Consider the following 23,508-nt stretch of genomic DNA (forward strand, 5'->3'; position numbering starts at 1 on the left):
AACTGTTACGAATAAGAACACAAAGCGAATTGCTGAACACTGGAAACTCGGCGCGATTCTCCTCTCCTCGTCGCCCCCTCGCCTATAAACCAAGAGTTGCCGCAACAAAAGTTGCTTCGTGTAATAGCCGACATAGCAGAGTAACCAAATGTGTATATACAAGTACATACATGTAAATACATATTCGGCTTACGTAGTCATTTTGCTGTTGGTGTGGTATAGTCGTGGCTATCATTGCGTTTTGTCGCATTCGTTGCTAAAATTTTGTACGGTGTTGTGTCTCGTGTTAATTTTAGAAATTCCGTCCTATTCATTTGAATTCAGACTGTGGTGGCACACGGGAGAGCGTTAAGTGAGCGCACTATATATAATAGCTGCATTGCAAGTGGAAAAAAGTAGAATTAAAGTTAGTCGGAGTCGTGTTCAATAAAATTTTTGCTTTAAAATATTTTAAAATTTGATATGTGGAAAGTGAATTTAGATTCCAATTAAAACAGCAGAGTATATAAAGAAATTACAGTTTTCACATTCCATAGCATGGCAAGTGGTTGTGAGTAAAAAATTATATACGTGTATATAATAATATGCTGAGCAACTGGTGTAATTCCAATTGGAAAATATATATGTATGTGTCTTGTTAAGGAAAGAAACACGACAAGTAGATAGAGAGAAAGAAATAAAAGCGAAATGAAAAAGTAAAACTGGCCAAAAATAAAAAGCACAAGTCAACAAATATAAAAAGATAAAACGAAAATTTCGACAGAGCACGCAAACGTGACAAATYGTGAAACGTGTATATGTATGTATTTGTATAGAAAAAAAGTTTTTTACTGAGGAAACGACGGAAAGTAAAGTGAAAAAGTTCGTATGATACTTGCTGTYTCAAATATCTTATAAAAATCACGTTTTCACGTTTTATTTTTGAAAATTAAATTTTGTGTACGCGTAGCGACTATGAGGCGATTCAAGGTTTTCGTAAGAAACTAAAAGCGAGAACGAATAGAGTAAAACAAAAAATGTAAAATAAGTTAACTTGTTGAAAAGCAAGACGAATAAGTAAAATATTTCGGGCGGTGTCGTTCACTCGCTATATTATCGCAGTTGGTGTTTTCAAGCCATTGTTGCTACCCTTATATTGCTTGAATGGAAAATTTCAATTGAAAACCGACGAATAAAGTAACCAATGAAGGAAGAAAGAAAATAATAAATATCGCCTCGTTGTGGAAAAGATAAATTTGTATAGTGGCTTTATACAAAAATAGCAGTGAAACAACACACATAAAAGTATTAGGAAGTTTACGACGTTACTGATTAAGAAACCTACACAAATAAACCTGAGGAGCTGTGCATGTGCGACTTTTACCAGAAACGTTGGTATTAGTGAGTGTTTTCAGAGATAAGAATATATAAAAATACGTTTGTTATCTGGAGAGTCTTATCAGTTTGGTGCAGTTTTTAACGCTCACAAATTTACTTTAAACTAATTGATTGCCTTCCTTGTAACGTTGCAAAACATCTGATTCTTCATATATTAACTACAAAATTAGTAAAAGTGAACTAAAATAATATGTACTGAAAAAAKACCGAAATCAAAATAATTAATTTGGGCAGAAATTGTATGTTATGGTAATTTTAGACACAAGGCGCCCAGTTTATGATTTAAGTGCCTATAGTTGTAGAAATTACTTTTGGATATTTAAATCAACCCAAAAAATGCATTCGTATTGGTAAAAAAGAGCGCAGATTACAAGTTAAGTGAAATGTGTAAATTGTTGATTTTGTGATAATATTGTACCTGCTCCAGGATTTGGCTCCATTCTCTATCTCGTGTTCAATCCAACACGAAATATTAAAATTGTTACAATATATTTCATCATAAAAAGTATAATTCCGTTTTTTTATAATCTATAAATTAAAAGTTTATGTTGGTTCTAATGTTCTACAACCGAAAGATTTAAAATATATTTTGTTTCAAACCGCTATTGAAAAGAATATATATATATATGTATGTATATTGAATAATAAAAAGTACTGCGTGTAATTTCATCGAAATTAATCACACCGTAGTCGAAGGTACCAATTAGTTATTTCAACTAATACGAAGGGGAATAGGTGTGAACTAAATGTTTTGCTGTTTTACAATCATACAATAGCCCATGCAAGTGTAAAAGGGAGTACCGTGCAACAGTACACAAACAGCAAAAATTATCCCGAACACTATATTGGTCGTTCCATCTCTTGCAACTGTTGAGTCCAGTCAACTAAAAACGATTGCCACCATTCCACCTCAACTGCATCCAACACATAGCAACAAAATTAAGTACGAAGTTATGGAATCGTACTGGAGCGAAACAAATGGACACGCTCCGCATTCGGTTAAGTATGAAAGGTAGGTATGAACAATTATTACAATGTATTCTTTTAGATAATCATAGGAATGTATTTAGTTTAATTTGTATTTTATGTATCTAATATTAAGACCATACATGTGAACAAAAATATGATGTTGTTATATTTAATTATTGAAATAAACAGAAATTTCTTATGCACAAATATAACTTTTATACATATGTATGTATTTCTATTTTAACATTTTCTTGAGGATTATATAATATAAATTGATAGAAATATTGTAAACGTCAATTTTAAGAAGAAATATTTAAAATTCAAGCATTCAAAGCATAAAATAATATTTCGTACTTGTTGCTACGTGTATGGATGTTATATATGTATGTACATACAATCACCACTTTAAATGTTATTATTGGCAATGGCGGACTGAATACCGACGCGACTAATTAATTATTCATAATATTCAGCAAAGATGATTATGGATTATATTGTATATTTTAATGATTTGGAAAAGCACAAGAACAACAATTACACGCTTAACTGTAATGTCCATATTTATAGTGCATTATTGGTAGTATCAAAAACTTTTGAGAAAAAAGTTTCAAAATTAATATTGTTAAAAGAATATGCTAAATATGCTAAAATTGTTCGATATAAAAGACAAGTCGGTTCTACGTAACCGGGAACATCCCAGGTTTTTATCCGGCTAAGGACTGTCAACTTTGAGTAGGCCACCAAATGACTTAAGATATTTGTTCTGCAGCTATAATAACAAATTTTGTCATGCAGTTGTTAATTACATGTAAATACGCTAGGAAAACGTGCGAAAACGTTCATTCCAACGAATAGTTTAATGTAACTAAGCGCACGACATTGTAAACGTGATCTGCGTTACGCGAACGCCATTGGTTCGCTAATGTTCTTTYTATGGTCGTGCGTTCACATTGTCAATCGTCGTGTATAGCGGGAAAGGTACCTGACATGTTAGCCAACACAAAAGCGAGGCAGCGACGTTAGGCAGTTAATACACGGCTATTGAATAACGTCAATGGCAACACTAATGCCGAAGTACATAGATACAAAACTATGCACGTCAATAACGTTATCATTGTCAATATTACTGGAGACAACAACAATTGTTTAACATTAATTTTTATATTTAATACTTTCAATTTATAACAATTATATGTAAATGTATACAATCGGTTCTTTTTATGAAGTTTATGTATGAACTAAATCCATCAGTGGTGGTTACCACCAAGTGTTCAGTGCACTAGGAAATTAATAAGTGCTGTATTTATAGATAAAAATATAAATGCAGCGACTCATGAATTTCTATAACAATGTTAGTGTAATACTATGAATTTTTGTGTCTTTATTTGTAAATGTGCATAAACATAACTACAGTGAAATTCCCCATTACGAACAGTCTTCATAACCGGACAGCTTCCATACATAACTGGACAAAAGGGTAAATTTTAGAATAACGTCCCCCGATTTCGGATTTATGGGTAGATACAGAATACATACATACATATATAGTTATCGGTGACTTATGGTTTTTGGCCAATTATTTAAAGTGCGGGTTCTATTCTACATCAGAGCTGGACAAATTTCACGAACACAACGTTGTCATTAATATTTTCCTACAAAACCAGTTCCTATAAATGGACATGAGTACGTTTCAATGACCTGATAGGCAATATTTTTGGTAATGTTTCATTCAAATAATCGCTGATAAACGAACAATATTTCATAAAATGTGTCAAGAAATGGTGTACAACTTAGTGTTTTGTGGCAGTGGTTTTTAAGAACAATACATAAAATGTCAAAGCAAGCCTTACCTATTAGCCGCAATGGCACTTCGGAAACTAATGACATAGATAATTGTCATTCATTCACTACTGGGTGTTCTTGACAACATCTGGTTCCAACAAGACGGGAAGTCAATGTTGACAAACGACTTCATTTAGTGGAAAAAGTATGGAAAATGGTGTTCATCGAGTTAGTGCCTGCTAGAAAAGTCATGGGGCCATTTGAATATTGTCTATTGTACTTCACATTAAATAAAAAAAAACATTTGAATTTCCGTAATAGTAGTGTGTTTCTTTTTGAAGAAATCATATTGTATTGTAAAACTCTTTATTCAATAGAAATATATTTCTGAATTGCAACTTCTAACTGTAAGAATATACATTTTTAAAGATACGTTTTTACCACGCCCTCATTTGTGGACAGCTCCGTTAACCGGACAAAATCTCTACTACGATGGGTGTCTGGTTAAGAGGAATTTCACTGTATACACTGTGTACTTGTATATATAAATAAATGTATATATAAATAATTTAAGTCCGTTTATACACTTGTGCCAATATTCATATTGATTGGCTGAGTGGGCACCTATCGTCTGATTTTAATTTTGAATTCACGCCGCACTCGAGTTCGCTATGAGTGGGCGAAAAGACGGTTCGTCTCTCATTGTTAGATCTACACATATGCCGATATCTGTGTATAAATATTTTTTGTATGTAATATTGTATACACCTGCTTATTCATACATACAAATGTGTTACCATATCAACTTGTTTATATAGAAATTAGAGTGAATGGAGAGAATAGAACCGCCATGCTTATATAGCCGACACCCATTTAGTTTTGTTTGCCTGTTGATTTTGAGATAGTTGTTTATGGATTGCACACGTGTGTCCTTTAGAAGGTCATAGATAAAACAACATCAAAACAAAAAGAGGAAATTGTCTACACAATGGAGATTATTAGTATAAATATGTCGGTATTTAAATATATAAACGTATACGTATTTATAAATATGTAAATATATGCATATATGTATRTACATATACGTATTTGTCGGACGTTTCTGTATTTAGTATGCATCCAATGACCATATTATTCCTCCAATACCCAACTGCATTTTATTTGAAGTTTTGAAAATCGACGTTGAGTCCAGGTCTACTTGCATTATTAAATATATGTATGTATATTATTTTATACATATTTTTGAATAAAATGTTTTTGTTCTCTTCAATCATTGGTTTTTTTGTGGAGTTCACAGCGCACAAATATGGTGCTAAAAACAATTAAGAACAAGTTTTGTAATAGTTTGTTAAAATGATTTAAAATGCACTCTTGTTAACTACCGGAAGCAAATAAATGGAGAATTTGTGGTAACGTTCCTTCATCTCATATAGTTGGGGTACTCACAACCCGTCGCAAAGCATCGTAAAATTATAAATTTTTACACTTGTTTAAKAATTGTTGCTGGATTTCATACAAAAATGAGTTTACACATTTACAATTCTCAATGCAATGTTGTTTACGAATCGTTACAACTTATAACTTTATGAGACCTTATGAAAACCTTAAGTAAAAAAGAATTGATTCTTAAGTTAAGCAAAAATATCTTATGAAACAGCATTTAAAAGCTATTTAATCGTCAATGAAACTTTAGATTACTTGGTGTTGGAAATGAACCATTCGCCATAAAAAAGAGCGAAGTCATACCCAGCAGAGAGCACGTGATATAGCAGAAACAGTCAAAAACGCAGAATCGTGGGTCATGTCAGCTGATTCGACCTATCTTATGGGCGCGCAATGTAAGTGCCCAGTGAAAAACGCTACTCCCTTCTCTCTTTGACGTCGGATGGCGTGTGAATCTACAGCATTTTGGTTTTTGCCGTGGAAACGTGTCAGCTGATTGCTCTCTCACAACCCAGGGCGCCAATATCTACAGTGGCTCAAACGCATAATCGGACAGTGGTTTTTTATACGAAAGTTTATTTTAGTTGAAAGAAAAGAAACAGAAAAAAGAACAACAATGATTCAATTTTTATGGTGAGTATTCTCCAATCTCTCCTTTTTCATACAATAAAAAAAACAACAAGAATAAATTCATATTTACAAAACAAATTTAAAAAAAGCAAAATAAATCAGAATTCTTTAGCACAAANGTCATGTCAGCTGATTCGACCTATCTTATGGGCGCGCAATGTAAGTGCCCAGTGAAAAACGCTACTCCCTTCTCTCTTTGACGTCGGATGGCGTGCGAATCTACAACATTTCGGTTTTTGCGTGGAAACGTGTCAGCTGATTGCTCTCTCACAACCCAGGGCGCCAATATCTATGTATATACTGTAGTAATTATCAACTTTTATAATTCAATCTGTTCAATATGTTTGAAATTTTCTTAAAATAACTCAAAATTGGAGTCGAATGCTATTATTTATAAATATATAAACTATTTTTAATAGTTTGTTTCCAGTTTTGATATTTTRTATTATAAAAAATTGTAATTGAAAACATAGATGTGTACAAAACTATACATGCGTATTGAGCAATGGTAACATTGTGCAAATGAAAACAAACAAAGATGGCTGAATTCTGTGTTTTTGCCACGTTTTTCACGGGACACACATTTTGCCGATGAGGAAGGAAAAGGGAGGAAGGCAGTAGCGTTTTTGACTGTTCCTGCTAATATTCATGAAGTAATAATACCAGCTATCACAAATTTACTTATAGCAGAAACATTGGAGAACGTAGAATCGTGGCCCGTGTCCGCTGATACGACCTATCTTATGGGCGTGCAATGTAAGTGCACAGTGAAAAACGCTACTCCCTTCTCTCTTTGACGTAGAATGACGTGAGAATTCACGGCATTTGGATTTTAGCCGTAGAAACGTGTCAGCTGATTGCTCTCTCACAACGCAGGGTTGCCAATATCTGTATACTGTAATAATTATCAACTATTATAATTCAATCTGTTCAATAAGTTTGAAATTTTCTTAAAATAACTCAAAATCAGATTCGAATGCTATTATTTATAAWWATATAAACTATTTTTAATAGTTTGTTTTTAATTTTGATATTTTATTTTTTAAAAAATTGTAATTGAAAACATTAATGTGTACAAAACTATACTCGTATATGCGTATTGRGCAATGGCAACATTGTTCAAATGAAACCAAACAAAGATGGCTGATTTCTGCGTTTTCGCCACGTTCTCAAATGTTCACACATTTTGCTCGATGAGGAAGGAAGGCAGTAGCGTTTTCCACTGTTCCTGCTATTACACTTATCCATTTATATCGTAAGTTATATGTAATATGTATACTTTATTCATATGAACGTAAATACGACTGTTTAGTGCCGGCTCGCACTCGGTCTCTTTTGTCGCTTAAACCGGTTTTTTTGGTACGCGCTGGGCAACTTTTTGTTTTCTTGATCGGTTTTAGCTTTTGATTGCTGCTATGCAAGACTGCTTCAACGACTCGAGTGGACTTTTGTCGCTCATTAACCTTTATGTGTGGAACACAATGCTAGCGACAGACTGCAGCAGCACGACAGTGAACTGAAAATGGCGTTGTGAATCCTACTACAAGAACGTTTGTGAGAGGGCAGCAACATAACAATGCCCGGCATGTACACAAAACAACGCAGTTGCCCATTTTGCATGTACACAATTTCGTTGTGGCCATACCTTGCACTTCAATGAAAATTTAATATTCTGTTCAAAGTGAAAATTTTAAACTAACAATAAGTAAATAGGTAAATTTATTTTTTTTAAATTATCAATTGTTATTATAAATGATGTAACAGAGCTATTTTATGCTTTTATTTGTAAAATAACGTCAGTTTTGTTAGAGCTTTGAGTAATTTTACATTTCACATATTACATTTACACACTCCACTGTCGGCCTGCAGTCGTGTAGTCGTGCAGCTGTGAAAATAGGTCTGTCCATAAGAACGTGTGTATTTTAATATTAGACAGATGTCGTTTGCAGTCTGTCGCGAGCATTGTATTACACACATTAGTTCTCTTTTGATTTTTCTCATTGCTCGGCACGAAGCCAACAGCTTCTAACGGACAATTTTCTGCATTCCCTTTCATATGACATTCTCAAATTATTGATTAGCTAATTTATATAATTTTTTGAAACTGAGCGCAATTGCAACCAAAGAAAGAATTTCAAAATGAAAACGCAAGGCATATTGCGTAACAAATAACTGTTATGTTATGAATAAAAGCACAAAGCGTGTTGCTCGAGTACTAATTTGTGTTTGCCGTCATTGGAGCAATGCCTTACAGCAGCGTTGCTCCGTATCCTCCTGACTCGTACTGGCATTGAATCCACCCAACCCGGGCCCGGAGGAATTTTTCTGCTGCGGATGCGCAAAAAGGCTCCATCCAAACTCCAGGTCAGGTGTAATACATGCAATGGATGGAGCCATCTTAAGATCTGCTCAGGCCTTAAGACTCACAGGGAGCGGACCMCGCGTTACGTGGCACCATGTTGCCTACGCATTACTGTGACACAAGCCTCTACGGCTATGCAATCTGCACACAGCTCATGCGCCGCGCGCGCCACCATTCAACTCGAGTGGCCAACAGAGGACCTCCACGGTCCCCRGGAGCTCAAACAGGCAACATAGCTCTCACTCTGACTTRCGCAGCGAGTTGAYGGTGGTGGCCTAGCCTTCATACTTGACAACACCTTGCAATATTGTCTAATCGATGAAGACATCGACCGCAGGGATACTACCCTAGAATATCAGGGTATAGCTATCCGGTTAGGCGATGTCGAGCTTGAAATATTTAATATATACATGCCTCAAATTGTGGTGGTCTAATAAATAGCATAACCTGGCGACCTATGCTAACTCTCGCAACAGACCATCTGCCCATAATTATCACGATCAAGAAACCTCTCGATTTCGTTTCTGTGGACAAAAGTTCCTTCGTTAACTTTAAAAAAGCTAATTGGGTCGGCTTCACAGAATTTAGTGCGAGCACCTTCAACGCTCTACCTATTCTTACGGACGTATCCGTTGGCGAGCGTCAATTCCGCAAAGTGATTGCAGCAGTTACTGCTCGCTTCATCCCGGCTGGAAGAATTGCGGAAATCCGCCCCAATTTCCCAGCCGAAGTAGCCGTTTTAGCTAACGAGCGAGTCACCTTATGCCATGCCGATCCCGGGGATTCTCAAAACCACCATAAGCAGACGACATGTATAGAGCACTTGCAGTCCTGCAACCTCTCCACCGGTGTGAGTAAGCTTCTCCCCAGTAGACACTTGAGGCCTTGCTACTCCCACTTTCGCTCACCACCTGAGCCTAGCCATTCACCAGTATGGATTCCGAAAAGTGCACAGCACCACCACAGCACTTAACGTCATAAACGCTCAGATAGTTCGTGGCCTCAACTAGAAACCACCCTGCGAGAGAAACTGCCGTAGCCAGCAGAGGGGGTTTCGTACAGATGATTGCACGATATTGACGTCGGGAATCGATGACGGCATGTGTTCGAAGGTAAACAACTACCTCTTCGACCTTTCTCGTTTCCTCGCTGCACGGAACCTTACACTTTCCCCCACGAAATCCACAGAAACCGTTTTTACGAACTGGACGAAGGAGCATAGACTTGAACTTAACATTGCAGGCGATGGCGTCAAAATTCCGACTGTTAATAACCCTAAAATTTTAGGTGTAACTTTCGATAGTATCTCCCCATATAACCGCGATTATCGCCAAGGTACAGAGCCGCAACAAGATCCTCAAGTCGCTAGCCGGCAGCACATAGGGAAAAGACAAAAAAATGTTGTTGGCAACATACAAGGCAATCGGCCGGCCGGTCCTAAACTACGCAGCACCAATATGATCGCCTGGATGCAGTGGTAAGCAGATGAGGAAATTGCAGACCTGCCAAAATACTGCACTCCGGACCATTCAAGTTCTTGAACTTCTATTCCAAATTCTTTAATTTTTTTATTTTTCTGTATAATGTTGGTTGTGTTGTGTAGTAGAAACATTTAAATGTGCAAATATGTACATATTAAATAATAATAATAAAGGTTTTAAACATTTGTAAAATAAATTTGCATAAATAAATGTGTATTTTTCAAATGTACATTTTTCGTACCAGTGGGAGCCATTCAACCAATAATGCGTTTATCACATTTTTCAATATAATTGTGCGACTTCAAATAAATGAAAACGTAATGTCCTATTACCAAAGAGAAGAATAACTATTTATTTCGATTATTAATTAATTCGACAGAGAACTGATTCTAGAAAATTGCGGGTCCGGAGGAAACTGGGACGAAATGCACGGCGGCTTCACTTTGACTTATGTGAGTACCAGACAGTTAAGATCTTGGGGTTTATAGCACGCTGAGGCAGTTGTTGTGTGAGCATGATTCGCACATCAGATATTCAATTGCCTCTCGTTGTTTTCGATTTCGGGATCTTGCCAACAACAGTAAGGTGTGAAGTGAAAACAAAATTTTAAAAATTCCAATACATCTTCAATCACGAAAGAATTGTCGGAACTGATTATAATTGTTATTTTTTTGTATTATAAATTTTAATTAATGTATTTAGAATCTATTTAATTATAAAAAACAAAAACTAAATTTCATGAAAATACAATGAGGTTGTATTGAAATATAATATAAAAAACAAAATAGAAGAAAAAGACAAATAAAAGTAAATAAAATAAAATAGAAAGTAAATAAAATAAAAAATAAAAAAAACATACATACATATGTACTGTGCTTTAAAATGATAAGAAGTGGAAAATCAAAAATATCAAACGAGTGCTTGGTTATATAAAATATGCTAATACATTTACTATATACATACATACATCCATTTTATTGTTGATATAAGCTATTTTTAAAGAGACTTTACTTAACAGGAGAAAACAACTTGATACATAGTGTTCTCAGCTTCTGAAACAAAGAGTCTGTTTTCATTGAATTTGAATATGTATGTACATACATACTTGTATGCATACAGCTTTAAAAGGGGTAAAGATAACCGCGAAAACAGTTTCCTCTAGTAATTGTGAGTTCTACACTTTTATATAAAGTTTTTATTGCGTTTACTTGTGCCTGCATGTGTGAATGTAAACGAGTTCTATTTATTAAAAATGCAGGTGGAGGTATGCAGTAGGAATGTGTGTGGTGCTGATTTGCTGGCGTTGATTCATAGTTGTTTGAATTCTTATGATGTAAAATACCCTTCCTGCGCTATTAAACGTAGACGACTAAGGTGTTGGGCTTTATCGTTTGAATTACATTTAGCAACTAATCAACTGGATCAGCCATCAAATGTACAAAATCAACACATACACACATACATGCATACAAACCAATTACAACGACTACAGCACCGCAAAATCTACGGCAACATTAAAAAAATATATATACGTACACACTTATTTCGTCGCAACGATATTTTTTTAGTAGTTTTGAGAGTGACTTTTAAACCGGACTTTTTATATAATAAGTTACTAAAATGTTTACAGTTTGACTCACCGGGCTTGTGATTGTGGAGTAAAAAATTATCAATGTATTATTTGAAAAAGACTATGGTGAAAATATTTTGCAAAACGAAGAGCAGTGGCTTGACATATTCTGTACTACTGTTAAAAATTTAAATGTTCAAAAAAATAATAATAAAAAAGATAATATAATAAAAAAAAAGTTTAATAGACAAGTAACTACTATTTTTGATATATTAAGAAAATATCATATATAAACATTTTTAAAGGAATGTAAAATAATAACTCAAAAACGAATGATTAACTGTTTGATGAGTAAACCAAATCCATAATCGAAAACGCCATACCTTATAGTCAACCTAATCTATGCATATATATGTATGTATGTATGCACATACTTATGTACATATGTATACATATATGAGCAGCTGCTGTCAAAATAATAGCACCACTAGTATATCAGGTTAGGCGAGTTAAGAGGGCACAATAGACCCTAGGTCGCAGTGCAATACCTCAGTATGAAATATCTGTCTGGGCGAGTTAAAAACTGTTGTTAAGTCAGTTAAATCGCGTAAGAAGAAGTATACCAGGTTTTAAATATGTAGGTAACAATTTTATTATTTATTCAAAGTATAAAAGTATGAATAACGATAAAAGGGAAAGAATTGCATGTCAATTCAAATTAATACAAGAAATTCAATATTACCCAAAAATCTAAAAACATAATGTGTCAAAATTAATCGAATTGACCTGAAAGCAAAATATTGATAAATAAATATATTAATATCGTTTACCGTGTTTGTAATATGAGTAGCTAACTTTACGGATTGGTTTTAATATTTTATTTTTCTCGGATGTCTTTTTCTTAACATCAGCCCACAAATTTTCGATGGGCATACTTCAGCTTTACTTCTTTGAGTACAGGGTGGCTGATGAATTTTGCTACATTAAGAAACTCAAATATTTTTTTTCAGTGTATGGAATTAATTTTTCTTTTATTCATATTAAAGCTCATTCAATTTTATTAAATATAGCGTAATTAGTTTGAAAAATAATGGAATTTAAATGCCTTGTCCCTTTCTACTGCGATCTCCTGTGTCAAATATGTGTTTTATATCTTAATTTGGTGCTTAGTTATGATACTTAATAGGTTWTCGGTTAAACTCGCATACCTAGTTTCATTAAGATGTCTTAATTTTTACTCAAGTTACAGATTGTACGAGCGGACGGACAGACAGTCACCCGGATTTCAACTTTTCTCGTTACCCTGATCATTTATACATATAAACTTACATACATACGTATATCACCCTATATCTACCGCGATAAGTTTTAGATGATACGTACAACGTAGTTGAACAAACTATAATACTCTGTAAGAACTGATGCTGATGCAAGAGTATAAAAATATTTTCTATATTTGCACGACCCACTCTTAAAAGTAAATTGTTTATTAATAATAGGTTGTCAAAAAAGTCTTTAAATTGTTCATAAAAAAAAAAAAAAACTCATGCCCAGATCTTGACTGGTGCTACGACTGCTACTATGCCGGTCTCTTTCGACCAATTCAGCGATTTTATCGCAATTTTCGACGACAGGCCTTCCGGAGCGTGGCGCATCTTCGACCACCTCTACACCAGAACGAAAACTTTGAAACCATCGTTGTGCGGTGGAAATGGAAACTGTATCGGATCCATAAACTGCACAAATTTTATAGGCGGCTTGAGATGCATTTTTGCCTTTATCGTAGTAGTACTGTAAAATATGCCGTATTTTCTCTTTATTTTGCTCCATGTTTGCGACGCTAKAACTCACGAACTCACGAAAAGAAACACGTGTTAGCGCGTGAAATGAGCTTTCCAAAAAGGTATAGCATGACCCGATGCGACGAATAAAACTAGAACTACGCTCTCTCAGCGCCAACTAGTGAAAATACCGCAAGACCTTTTTGACAACCTAATATATTGTTATAACATTATGCACAGTTCACAATAATTCGTCCATACTGTAAGTATATCTACTACATACATACACTACAAATATGTATGCACTGAGATAAATTACATGTATGTATGTACATATATGTGCTAATATCAAAACAACTTTTATAATGGAATGTTTTGGAAAATTTCGAAATGCACAAGCTTACGACTATCACGACTTCGTTCGCATACTATGCATAAATGTATGTGTGTGTATTATTGTTTGTTTGTTTATGTGTGCAAGCTTGTGCTCGCCATTGTATAAGCAATTGAATTTTGTATGGCAATATGCTCCGCCTTTACTGATGGCAACAAATATGCATACATAGCCACATTTCAGACCTAAGTTCATGCTTATATGTGCATACAGCTGCGAGCAGTGAAATAGTAGTGGGTGTTAGAGTTTTATATACCTGTGAGTTATGCAAAATTCTAAACAATTTTGACATCAATTGAAACGGAAAAGTTTATCATATTTCCCTGGCTACGTTTATTAATAAAAATATTTTAATTTGAATGGGTGTAAGATATATTTATTCACAAAGTTGTGTTTATATATGAAATTTGATCAGAGCAGTAAATTAGTTTCTTTTTTTTTAAACTGAAGGATTTTTGGAAGTTCCGTCTATACGAGATATTAGTACTTGGTAGCATGGCCATGATTTTTAATAACAGCAATACAACGCTTCATAGAATCTACGAGACTGGAATCTTTTTAGTGGTATGTTCTTCCATGCTTGCTGCACTACGGTACACAACTCATTGTTGTTTTTGGGTTTGCCATTCCATATGACTTTCTTAACGTCTGCCAAAAGGTTTTCAATGGGATTGAGGAAAGGGGATTGAGCTGGCCAATCCATGACCTCAATTCCATTGACCCGAAACCACTCCTTTGCCACCCTTCGGGTAATTATTTTTTTCAGCGGGATGTCCTCTTCAGCAAATGGTATCGTAATATACTCGATTATATCCACGAATTTGTGTCGATCCGTTGTGCTAGTAATCTTGTGAATTGGGACTGCACAAAAAAATTGGGCCTGTAAGAAAAACACAAAAGCCATGAAATTCAAACCGCCAAGCTTCATAGTTTTTGTGCTGAATCTGGGGTCGTACTCTCTATTAGGGGTCCCTTCAGTATCCCTTTACCGCCGCATAGAATAACTTTCGACACGTCTGTCCACAAGATGTTGCGTCAATCGGCAAATTCTCAATCGGTCCTTTGGCCAATTTAAGACAACTTGCTATATGATTTTTTTTAATAACGGTACTTATCGAGGACTCCAGACATATAAATTATGTTCATGTAGAAGTCTTCTCACTGTATGAACACCGTAGGCCAGGTTCAGTTCATTCCGAACCTCCATAGCTGACATTCTAGGTCGAGTCTTGGCGCATCTTACAATTATTGTTGTAAAATTCTCGGAAAGAATCCATATTGCACCCCTTTTTTCGCCTTTTTTTATAAATAATTGCATTGTCAGTCGTTGTGGCTTAACACCCTACAATTCTTTCCAATCCCTAGTAGGATTTACCGTTGTTTATTTCAGATTGAATACATTCTTGTTTTTCGTCACTGCATTGAATAATTAATAAAAGATCTGGAAACTTACTTTTTGTTTGATAAAATTAAATTTTTTTWATTAAAAATTATCTGTTTGCAATCATCTCATCGTTCACTACTATTCTATTGCTCGCTCATAAAAACAGATATCCCAATAAAATTGCCTTTAAAAAAGTAACGGTAAGTAATTCGCACTTATTGTTATATATAACAGGACCGTTATACTTCAGAGAATATAACTAAAATAATGATCGACGGCAATATCATAAMAGAAACAAAATTTAAAGCAAAACTCTCTTGGCCAATAGGCACTACTATTTCAATGCTCGCAACTGTACATATGTATGGCTGTATGGTCTTGTGTATTTAAACACAYCATCACGCGCTACGTGTGTACGACTAAGCTCTGAACGTTGCGGCCGTAAATTGAAAATAACAATATCACGTGAATTACAAAACTCAAAACTGTTGGGAAAAACGAAATGGCAGACAATCAAGTGGTCAAAGTACGAAATAGCAGTACATACACATTCATTTATACAGTATTAACAATTATATACATATACTAAAAATACCACTGAAGAGAGCAATTAATATACATACATTTTGTACGCCAGTACTCCAGAATAATATATATTTACAGTGATGGCTCTCCAATGATAGAAGCTCTGATAAGASGGTATTTTTCATCCTTCTGAAAATTGTTATTTTCAAATAGTATTGCCTTTTCAGTGTACGGTCTTTTCGCATGTATAGATGTATGTACATACATACACATTATGTTTAAAATTGGGACATGGTATCTTCATCCAAAAATCGTGGGCAAAAAGTAAAATCGAAAACTTTTGAAATGATATGTAAAATGTACATACATACATAAATATGTATATCCAATAATTCCATTACAAATTTTATAAATAAGGATGTTTTCTGCAGCATATCTCCAACTTTCTAATATCACAGTTGTAAAGTGGAATTTGTGAGTATGTATTTGCATTTATTTAATAGTCAGAAAGAGCGTTTTTGTACCTCTTCTTTATTATAACAGTGCATTGCATTTATATGAGTGGTTTGTACGATTTGCTCATTTTATGGTTTGACAAAAACAATTGTGTTAATATAACAACAAGAATTTAAATAGAAATCCTACAGATAGCACAACTTGTTATTGTAAACTCGCTAAATCACTGTTCGTAAAAAATTAAGCGCCGACTTCTCAATTAACACAGTGTTATTCAAAAATCAACCAAAATTTTTTGTTTGCTGAAATCGTGCTCATTAAAAACCTTGAAATACATTATTTTTCTCCTCTGTATTTAGGCAGTAGTATCTTGACTAATTCGATAAACTGTGATGAAATCCCCTTCCTGGTCCTTCTCTACCTGGTCCTTCCAACGGGGTGATGGTCTTCCTCTGCTTCCCCCGGCGGGTACAGCTTCGAATACTTTCAGAGCTGGAGTGTTTTCGTCCATTCGGATCACATGACCTAGCCAGCGTAGCCGCTGTCTTTTAATTCGCTGAACTATGTCCATGTCGTCATATATCTCATACAGCTCATCGTTCCATCGAATGCGATATTCATCGTGGCAAAGGACCACAAATCTTTCGCAGAACTTTTCTCTCTTATGCTCGCAACGTCGACCGAAATAGCACCTGTTGGCAAGAGTTATCTTGCGTTGGATTTCCAGGCTGACATTGTTGGTGGTGTTTACGCTGGTTCCAAGATAGGCGAAATTATCTACGACTTCAAAGTTGTGACTGTCAACAGTGACTTGAGTGTCAAATCGCGAGTGCGATGATTGTTTGTTTGATGAAAGGAGATATTTCGTCTTGCCATCGTTCACTGCCAGACCTATTTGTGTTGCTTCCTTGTCCTCTCGGGAGAAAGCAGAACTAACGGCGCGGGTGTTGAGGCCGAGGATATCAATATYATCGGCATGCGCCAGCAGCTGTACACTCTTATAGAAGACGATACCTTCTCTATTTAGTTCTGCAGCTCGAACTATTTTCTCCAGAAGCAGGTTGAAAAAGTCGTACGATAAGGAATCGCCTTGTCTGAAACCTCGTTTGGTATCGAACGGCTCGGAGAGGTCCTTCCCGATTCTGATGGAGCTTTTGGTGCTGGTCAACGACAGCTTACACAGCCGTATGAGTTTTGCGGCAATACCAAATTCAGATATCGCGGCATAAAGGCAGCTCCTTTTGTGGATAGTGGGCTTTAATCTTTCACATAATACGTCGCTTGTTAGAACCTTATATGCGATTTTGAGGAGGTTTATCCCACGGTAATTGGCGCAGATTGTGGGGTCTCATTTTTTATGGTTTGAGCGTTGTGTGCTCACTGCCATTCAGTAGGCTGGAGAAGTGTTCCTTCCACAATTTAAGTATGCTCTGGGCATCGGTGACTAGATTACCTTTGGGGGTTATACAAGAAATGTTTCCTGTTAATTAAATTGAATATGAGAACTAGTTCTAAAATTACTTAAAAGGAGTTCAAAAGAAGCGTGATTTGAAAGCATATGATAAGCGTTGCATTAAATATGTATGTCAACATATTTTTATTGTTTAAAGCTGTCCAGTTTCGAGAAAACGATCCTACTTTTAAATCCACTGTATGTCTATGCATAATATTTATATTTCTATTCGGGTTGTTGCTTCGTSAGTGCTTTCAATAAACTTGGCATTGACGTCATTAGATTTATCGACTTAGTGAGATCAGGTTATTTTCAGTTAAATCTGGTATACACTTGCGCATATGTTTGTAGGTGCGTACATCTTCCCTTATACATATAGTTGTGTACACTGAGTATAAAATTGTATACACTGATTACTCCAACTCACTTGCTAACTATCCGCTCTGCTGTAGTTTTTTCCGACACTGTTTTGTGTGTTTCCATGCACATGTATGTAGATATACATACATAGAAAGCATATAATGTGTTTTCTCGTAGCGTGTACAATTTATCAGTAAATACTAATGTTTGTTTATCTATTCTAGCGCGTGCAATTCTTTTCTATTTATAAAGTATACTATATGCATACATATGTATGTATATCACATAAATACACATTTTGCTCCATAAATGTTGTACTGCCGCTGAAATAATGAAATGTGTACTCGTATTTATGTATGTATATACGTACATATATACTGCATATTTTTGTATTTGTGAAGTACATATGTATGTGTTCTTGTTGCTGTCCGGAATTTGCCGATACAATAAAAATATTGATCACGTGTGCAATATTTCTTCGGAATCCACAGTTGTTGTTTGATTCACAAAATATTTTAGGGGGCTCAATATGTATGTACATATGTATGTATGTATGTACATATGTATGTATGTATGTACATATGTAAATATTTATAATTAACCTTTTAGGTGCGCCAACTCTGTTAATATGAATATTGCCACTTTTCATTATAAGCTTAAAGACCTTAATTGTCGATATGGTATGGGTTAATGTACTGAAGATAAGAAATTTTTTGGTTGTGAAAATTTTTTTAGATCTACATGCATACATACATATGTACATCCATGTGTAAGAGTTTTAGACTTAATGCAATTTCAATTATAAAATCCTCACTACACTCACGTGTTTTTGTAATGGTTTYAAAGTTTTGAGTCATAATAATAAATTGATTCTACCAAATAAGGAAGTTCTATGTTTTTACATACATATGTTCGGGGGCAAATTAATATTAGATTATACGTAATCCACTGTTTTCTTCAAATAAGGTTTAGAGTAGGGTATGAACTGAATTTATAAATTATTTTAGGGGAATATATGAAGATATTTCGACGATATTGGATCAATATTTGCATTAGAAATTACTTAATTTTATTTTTGTAGAACGGTGTCGTACATTTCCTTGTTATATCAGGATGTAATGAGAAACTTTCAAATCAAAATTTGTGTTTAAAAAATCAATATTTATCTCATGATAATATTTTAAACTAGCTTGCCTCGAAGTTTTTTACACCCAGAAGAAAACGTTGGAAACGAAGTTTGGCGTCGCCAGTACAAACTTTCCACTAATTTCATTCACCAGTWTTGTGCGTGCAAAGTCCTCGGTTCAAGTCGAAAGTTTCTTACCATTTTTGAATATCTTCTTAGAAATCTGCATCTTTACATCGCTCCATAAATTTCTAATGGAGTTTGCTTTGGCCAGCTCAGGACATCAATGCTTTCTGCAGTGAGCCAGTGCCTCACATTTTTAGTTCACAAGCATTGATTCGAATGGTTCCATAATATTTTTGAGAATGTTGAGGTATCAACATTGGTCCATTCTACCATCTATCCTCATTAATGCTTCAACGCCTGGTGTTTGGCATATACACCTCCTCCTTTTATTCCACTATGGCATAAGCTGGCATACAAACTAATCAATTGTATGGAAAACTTTTTTATTTGACCAGATATTTTCAGGAAATTTCACGTGCATTATTGTTTATGACAAAGTTCAAGCTTATTGTATATAAAAGTATAAACACCTAAAGTAACTTGTTCGAAAAATAATAGCATTTAAAACAATATTTATAAATACAACTAACAATATTTCGTTACCTAAGTTCAACATAACATAAAATTATTGTACAATTTGTTGTCGAGTGCTGTCGCGAAGTTCGCTACACCTTTAAGAGTTTGTTTATTACTATGAACAATTACTTAATACCACCTGGCAACTAGCCGAAGATTCGATGACATCGAAACTAACTCGCCTTGTTGCCACAGAAAGGCCCGACAGCTCATCTGCATCTATTATTTGTTTGTAATGTCTTTTTTGGTACATTTGGCCACAAAATGAAAAAAAAATCAATTGTATGTAAATATAGTATAAATGAATTAATGGGTCAGCGCCGGCCCCAGTCAGCGTAACGTAACAGTTGTTGGACACTAACCAACACGTACGTTTTCATGAATTAAACGAGTGATCTCGTATGTGTAATATACAATTGAAAACGTTTCGGAAATAAATGTTTGACGTCGTACGTAAAAGCTTTGACGTCGTTGGTCGCAATAAGTTGTCACTCTCAATTGTTGATGGCGCAATCATGCACGCCGCACGAGATCTTCCATAGAGTTCGATGTTAGGTCGACGTGATTGCTTTCATAAAATGAGAATGAGTACTCATTCTATTACGGTACTTAAAAATTAATAATATATTGTAGTAAAATTATTTTGACAGTATTAGAGCAAACATTATTTGGACTGCGTTTTACTCGATTTTATTATGATATTACTTAGTGGTAAATGGAGAGCAGCAATTAGTTGATTCATGAGGAATTTTGAATTTCTTTATAAAACTCATTTACTATTGAACATTAATTAACTATTTAGTAAACTTCTTTTTACCTGAATAAAAATTTCCGTTTTTTTTTTTATTTTATGCTAAGCAATAGTATATGTTTTATTTTTATCGTACTAGTCTATAATACTATTTATGTATTTAGCAACCTGTTGGTTTTAAAAATTTAATCAACCAAACATTTTTTTATGTAAATTGCATTGAATAACCATATGCATATACAAATGTAAAGCCTCTGCACATAAAATATATACTAGTATGTCTATATATGTATGTATATATGTACATATACATACATACATATACATATGTATAAATATACTTATAAAGACAAGTAGTCTTTATTAAGTGCCACTATACTTGGWATGGAATGGTTGACTCTTTATATACCATATTTGTATGTGTGTATGTACATAAGTATATGTATGTCATATTCTAATAATGTGGCATGACTTAAATATTACTCATACGCCGTTGCTGTCGCAGCAAGGCACGTAGTAAATTTGAGCAAAACGAGGTCAATACTACTGTTGTTTTCGACACAGCCACTTGATTATTTGTGTTTGGGTTAAAATTACATCCATATGTACATACTATATACATATGTATATAAAAATATGCTAAGCATACAAAAGTATCTATAAACTTAGTATATATATTTAAAATTATTAATTGTTTAAAATAATGATCAAAATTTTATTGCCTTTTAATTCTCATAAATTATTCTCGATTCATAACTTTAAACAAATAACATTAACAAATCAAATGTTGAAATTAAAAACATCCATCTACTTTTTTTAATATTATTTTCGCAGTGTGTTCTTATTCATGTGCGGAACACAATGCTCGCGACAGACTGCAGCAGCACGACAGTGAACTGAAAATGGCGTTGTGAATTCTACTACATGAACGTTTGTGAGAGGGCAGCAACATAACAATGACCGGCATGTACACTAAACAACGAGTTGTCCATTTTGCATGTCCACAATTTCGTTGTGGCCATACTAATACCTTGCACTTCAATGAAATTTTAATATTTTGTTCRAAGTGAAATATTTAAGCAAACTATAAGTAAATAGGTAAATTTATTCGTTTCAAATTATCTGTTGTTATTACAAATGATGTAACAGAGCTATTTTATGCTTTTATTTGTAAAATAAAGTCCGGTTTGTTAGAGCTTTGAGTAATTTTACATTTTGTATCATATCTTCCATTCTACTGTCAACTTCACTGTCGTAGGCAAATATAGGATTAAATTGAAGTTAGCGAGAACGACAACTGTCGGCCTGCAGTCGTGTAGTCGTGCAGCTGTCAAAATAGGTCCGTCCATAAGAACGTGTGTATTTGAATATTTGACAGATGTCCYTTGCAATTTGTCGGGCTCAATGTCTTCAGCACATCACTTGTCAATCGGCGAACTATAGCGCCAATGATTCGTAAGTGGTAGTAGCTTCCCTGCAAGAAAAATGATAACCATTTTACCGACCTTTTGACAGTCAAAGCTTATTTTATAAGAGCAGCGTGTCAAAACTAATGTAAACAAAAATAAATTCATCAAAGCTGAAATTTGACTATTTTGACTGTAAATATATCATAAGTAAACAATTATTTTGTGAAGTAGATAATATAATTTTTATTTCTTTAACAAATTTAAAGCATTTAATTCAAATAAATTGTAATAATGTACATAAATAATAATATAAAGATGTGGATCAAAAAATATAATTAAAGTATAAATTATGAGAAGCTTTTAGACTTCACCACTTTTCGAAACTCCTATGTTAATTAGTGCTGCAAATTTACATTTGAAACAAAAAAAACCATAAACATTGACAATAATTTTATTGGTCAATCGATCACCAGTTATAAAAAATTTACATATTTCATTCTTACATATGTAAGCATTAAAAGACGTAGGTATATCTTTTTAACAGTCCCAGTGACGGTCAATGGATAAGTAAATTGCACGTCACGCCCCACAACAAATGCGAGTGTATTCGTGAACCCAGCAGAAGTTTCTTGTAGGGTTGATATTTACATACACATCTGCACACATATGGATATATACGTCCATATTGTTTCGGCTTTTAAGCCTATTTAACAACTTTCTACGTGCTTTTCTACTGAAATTATCTATAAATTCATGTTGCTCAGGTGTGGATTGCTTTCTATGACCCATTTCATTAAAATCAAATTATATATCAGCATAATTTGTCAATAAGTTAATAAATAATAGAATGGAAGGCATCTTATCACTTTTATACTGATGATCGATCATCAAAACATCTAACAAACTTGTGAAATTCATGATGCCATCCGGCACTTTCACTTATAGAAGGTGATCCAGGGATTCCCTTCACCACCTTCTATGTTACTATCTGCCTGCTGAAGTGGAACTTATTATGGGCGGGACCACATAAACTTTCTAAAAATTTATGGCCGTGAACAGACAGATGGACAAAGAGTCATCTAAAATTATACATATCGCGATATTTTAATAAAGGTACATACATATATAACTTTATATCTATCTCGACGCTAGGTGTTACAAACAATTCCGATATACTCTGTGAAACATGTTAGATAGGAGTCTAACAAAAAAGACGAAAATTGGTTAAGGGGCTATGGTATACCAGTGTGACACTTTCAAAAACTTGATTTTTTTTCTGCTTCGATAGTTCATATTTTCGAAAATTTCCTGTGAAATCGGTAAGGTCGTATCTTAAATAGTTTTTTTCATGGCAGCATTTTAAAGAGCGATCGCTCGTAGGTATAAATAGGATAGTTGAAACTTTAAACGCGTTTTTCCCGAAACGATAATTTACAACATTGCTGACAACATAACATAAAATAACGAGAAATTCTTGACAGATCGACATCAAATTRAAACTGAGTATTCTTGAATACATTTCTTCTTCTTCTTGATTGGCGTAGACACCGCTTACGCGATTATAGCCGAGTTAACAACAGCGCGCCAGTCGTTTCTTCTTTTCGCTACGTGGC

The 23,508-nt window shown here is 34.4% G+C and overlaps 1 protein-coding gene across 2 annotated transcripts in view; it reads left to right on the top strand.

Moving 5' to 3' along the window:
• Positions 1-217: 217 nt before the first annotated feature.
• The window catches only part of LOC108968149, a 29,120-nt gene continuing 5,829 nt past the window's right edge, over positions 218-23,508 (top strand). Inside the window, exons 1-2 of one of the 2 annotated variants that reach the window (XM_018931941.1) lie at positions 218-550; positions 1,920-2,389. In XM_018931941.1, the coding sequence (XP_018787486.1) occupies positions 2,331-2,389 (59 nt within the window). In that variant the 5' untranslated portion in view covers positions 218-550; positions 1,920-2,330. Of the gene's footprint in view, positions 2,390-23,508 lie in introns of both variants that reach the window. The other variant, XM_018931940.1, reaches the window with a different exon arrangement.

This window comes from Bactrocera latifrons, unplaced genomic scaffold, assembly GCF_001853355.1.
Source record: "Bactrocera latifrons isolate USDA-ARS-PBARC rearing strain unplaced genomic scaffold, ASM185335v1 scaffold_205, whole genome shotgun sequence".
Lineage (NCBI taxonomy): Eukaryota > Metazoa > Arthropoda > Insecta > Diptera > Tephritidae > Bactrocera > Bactrocera latifrons.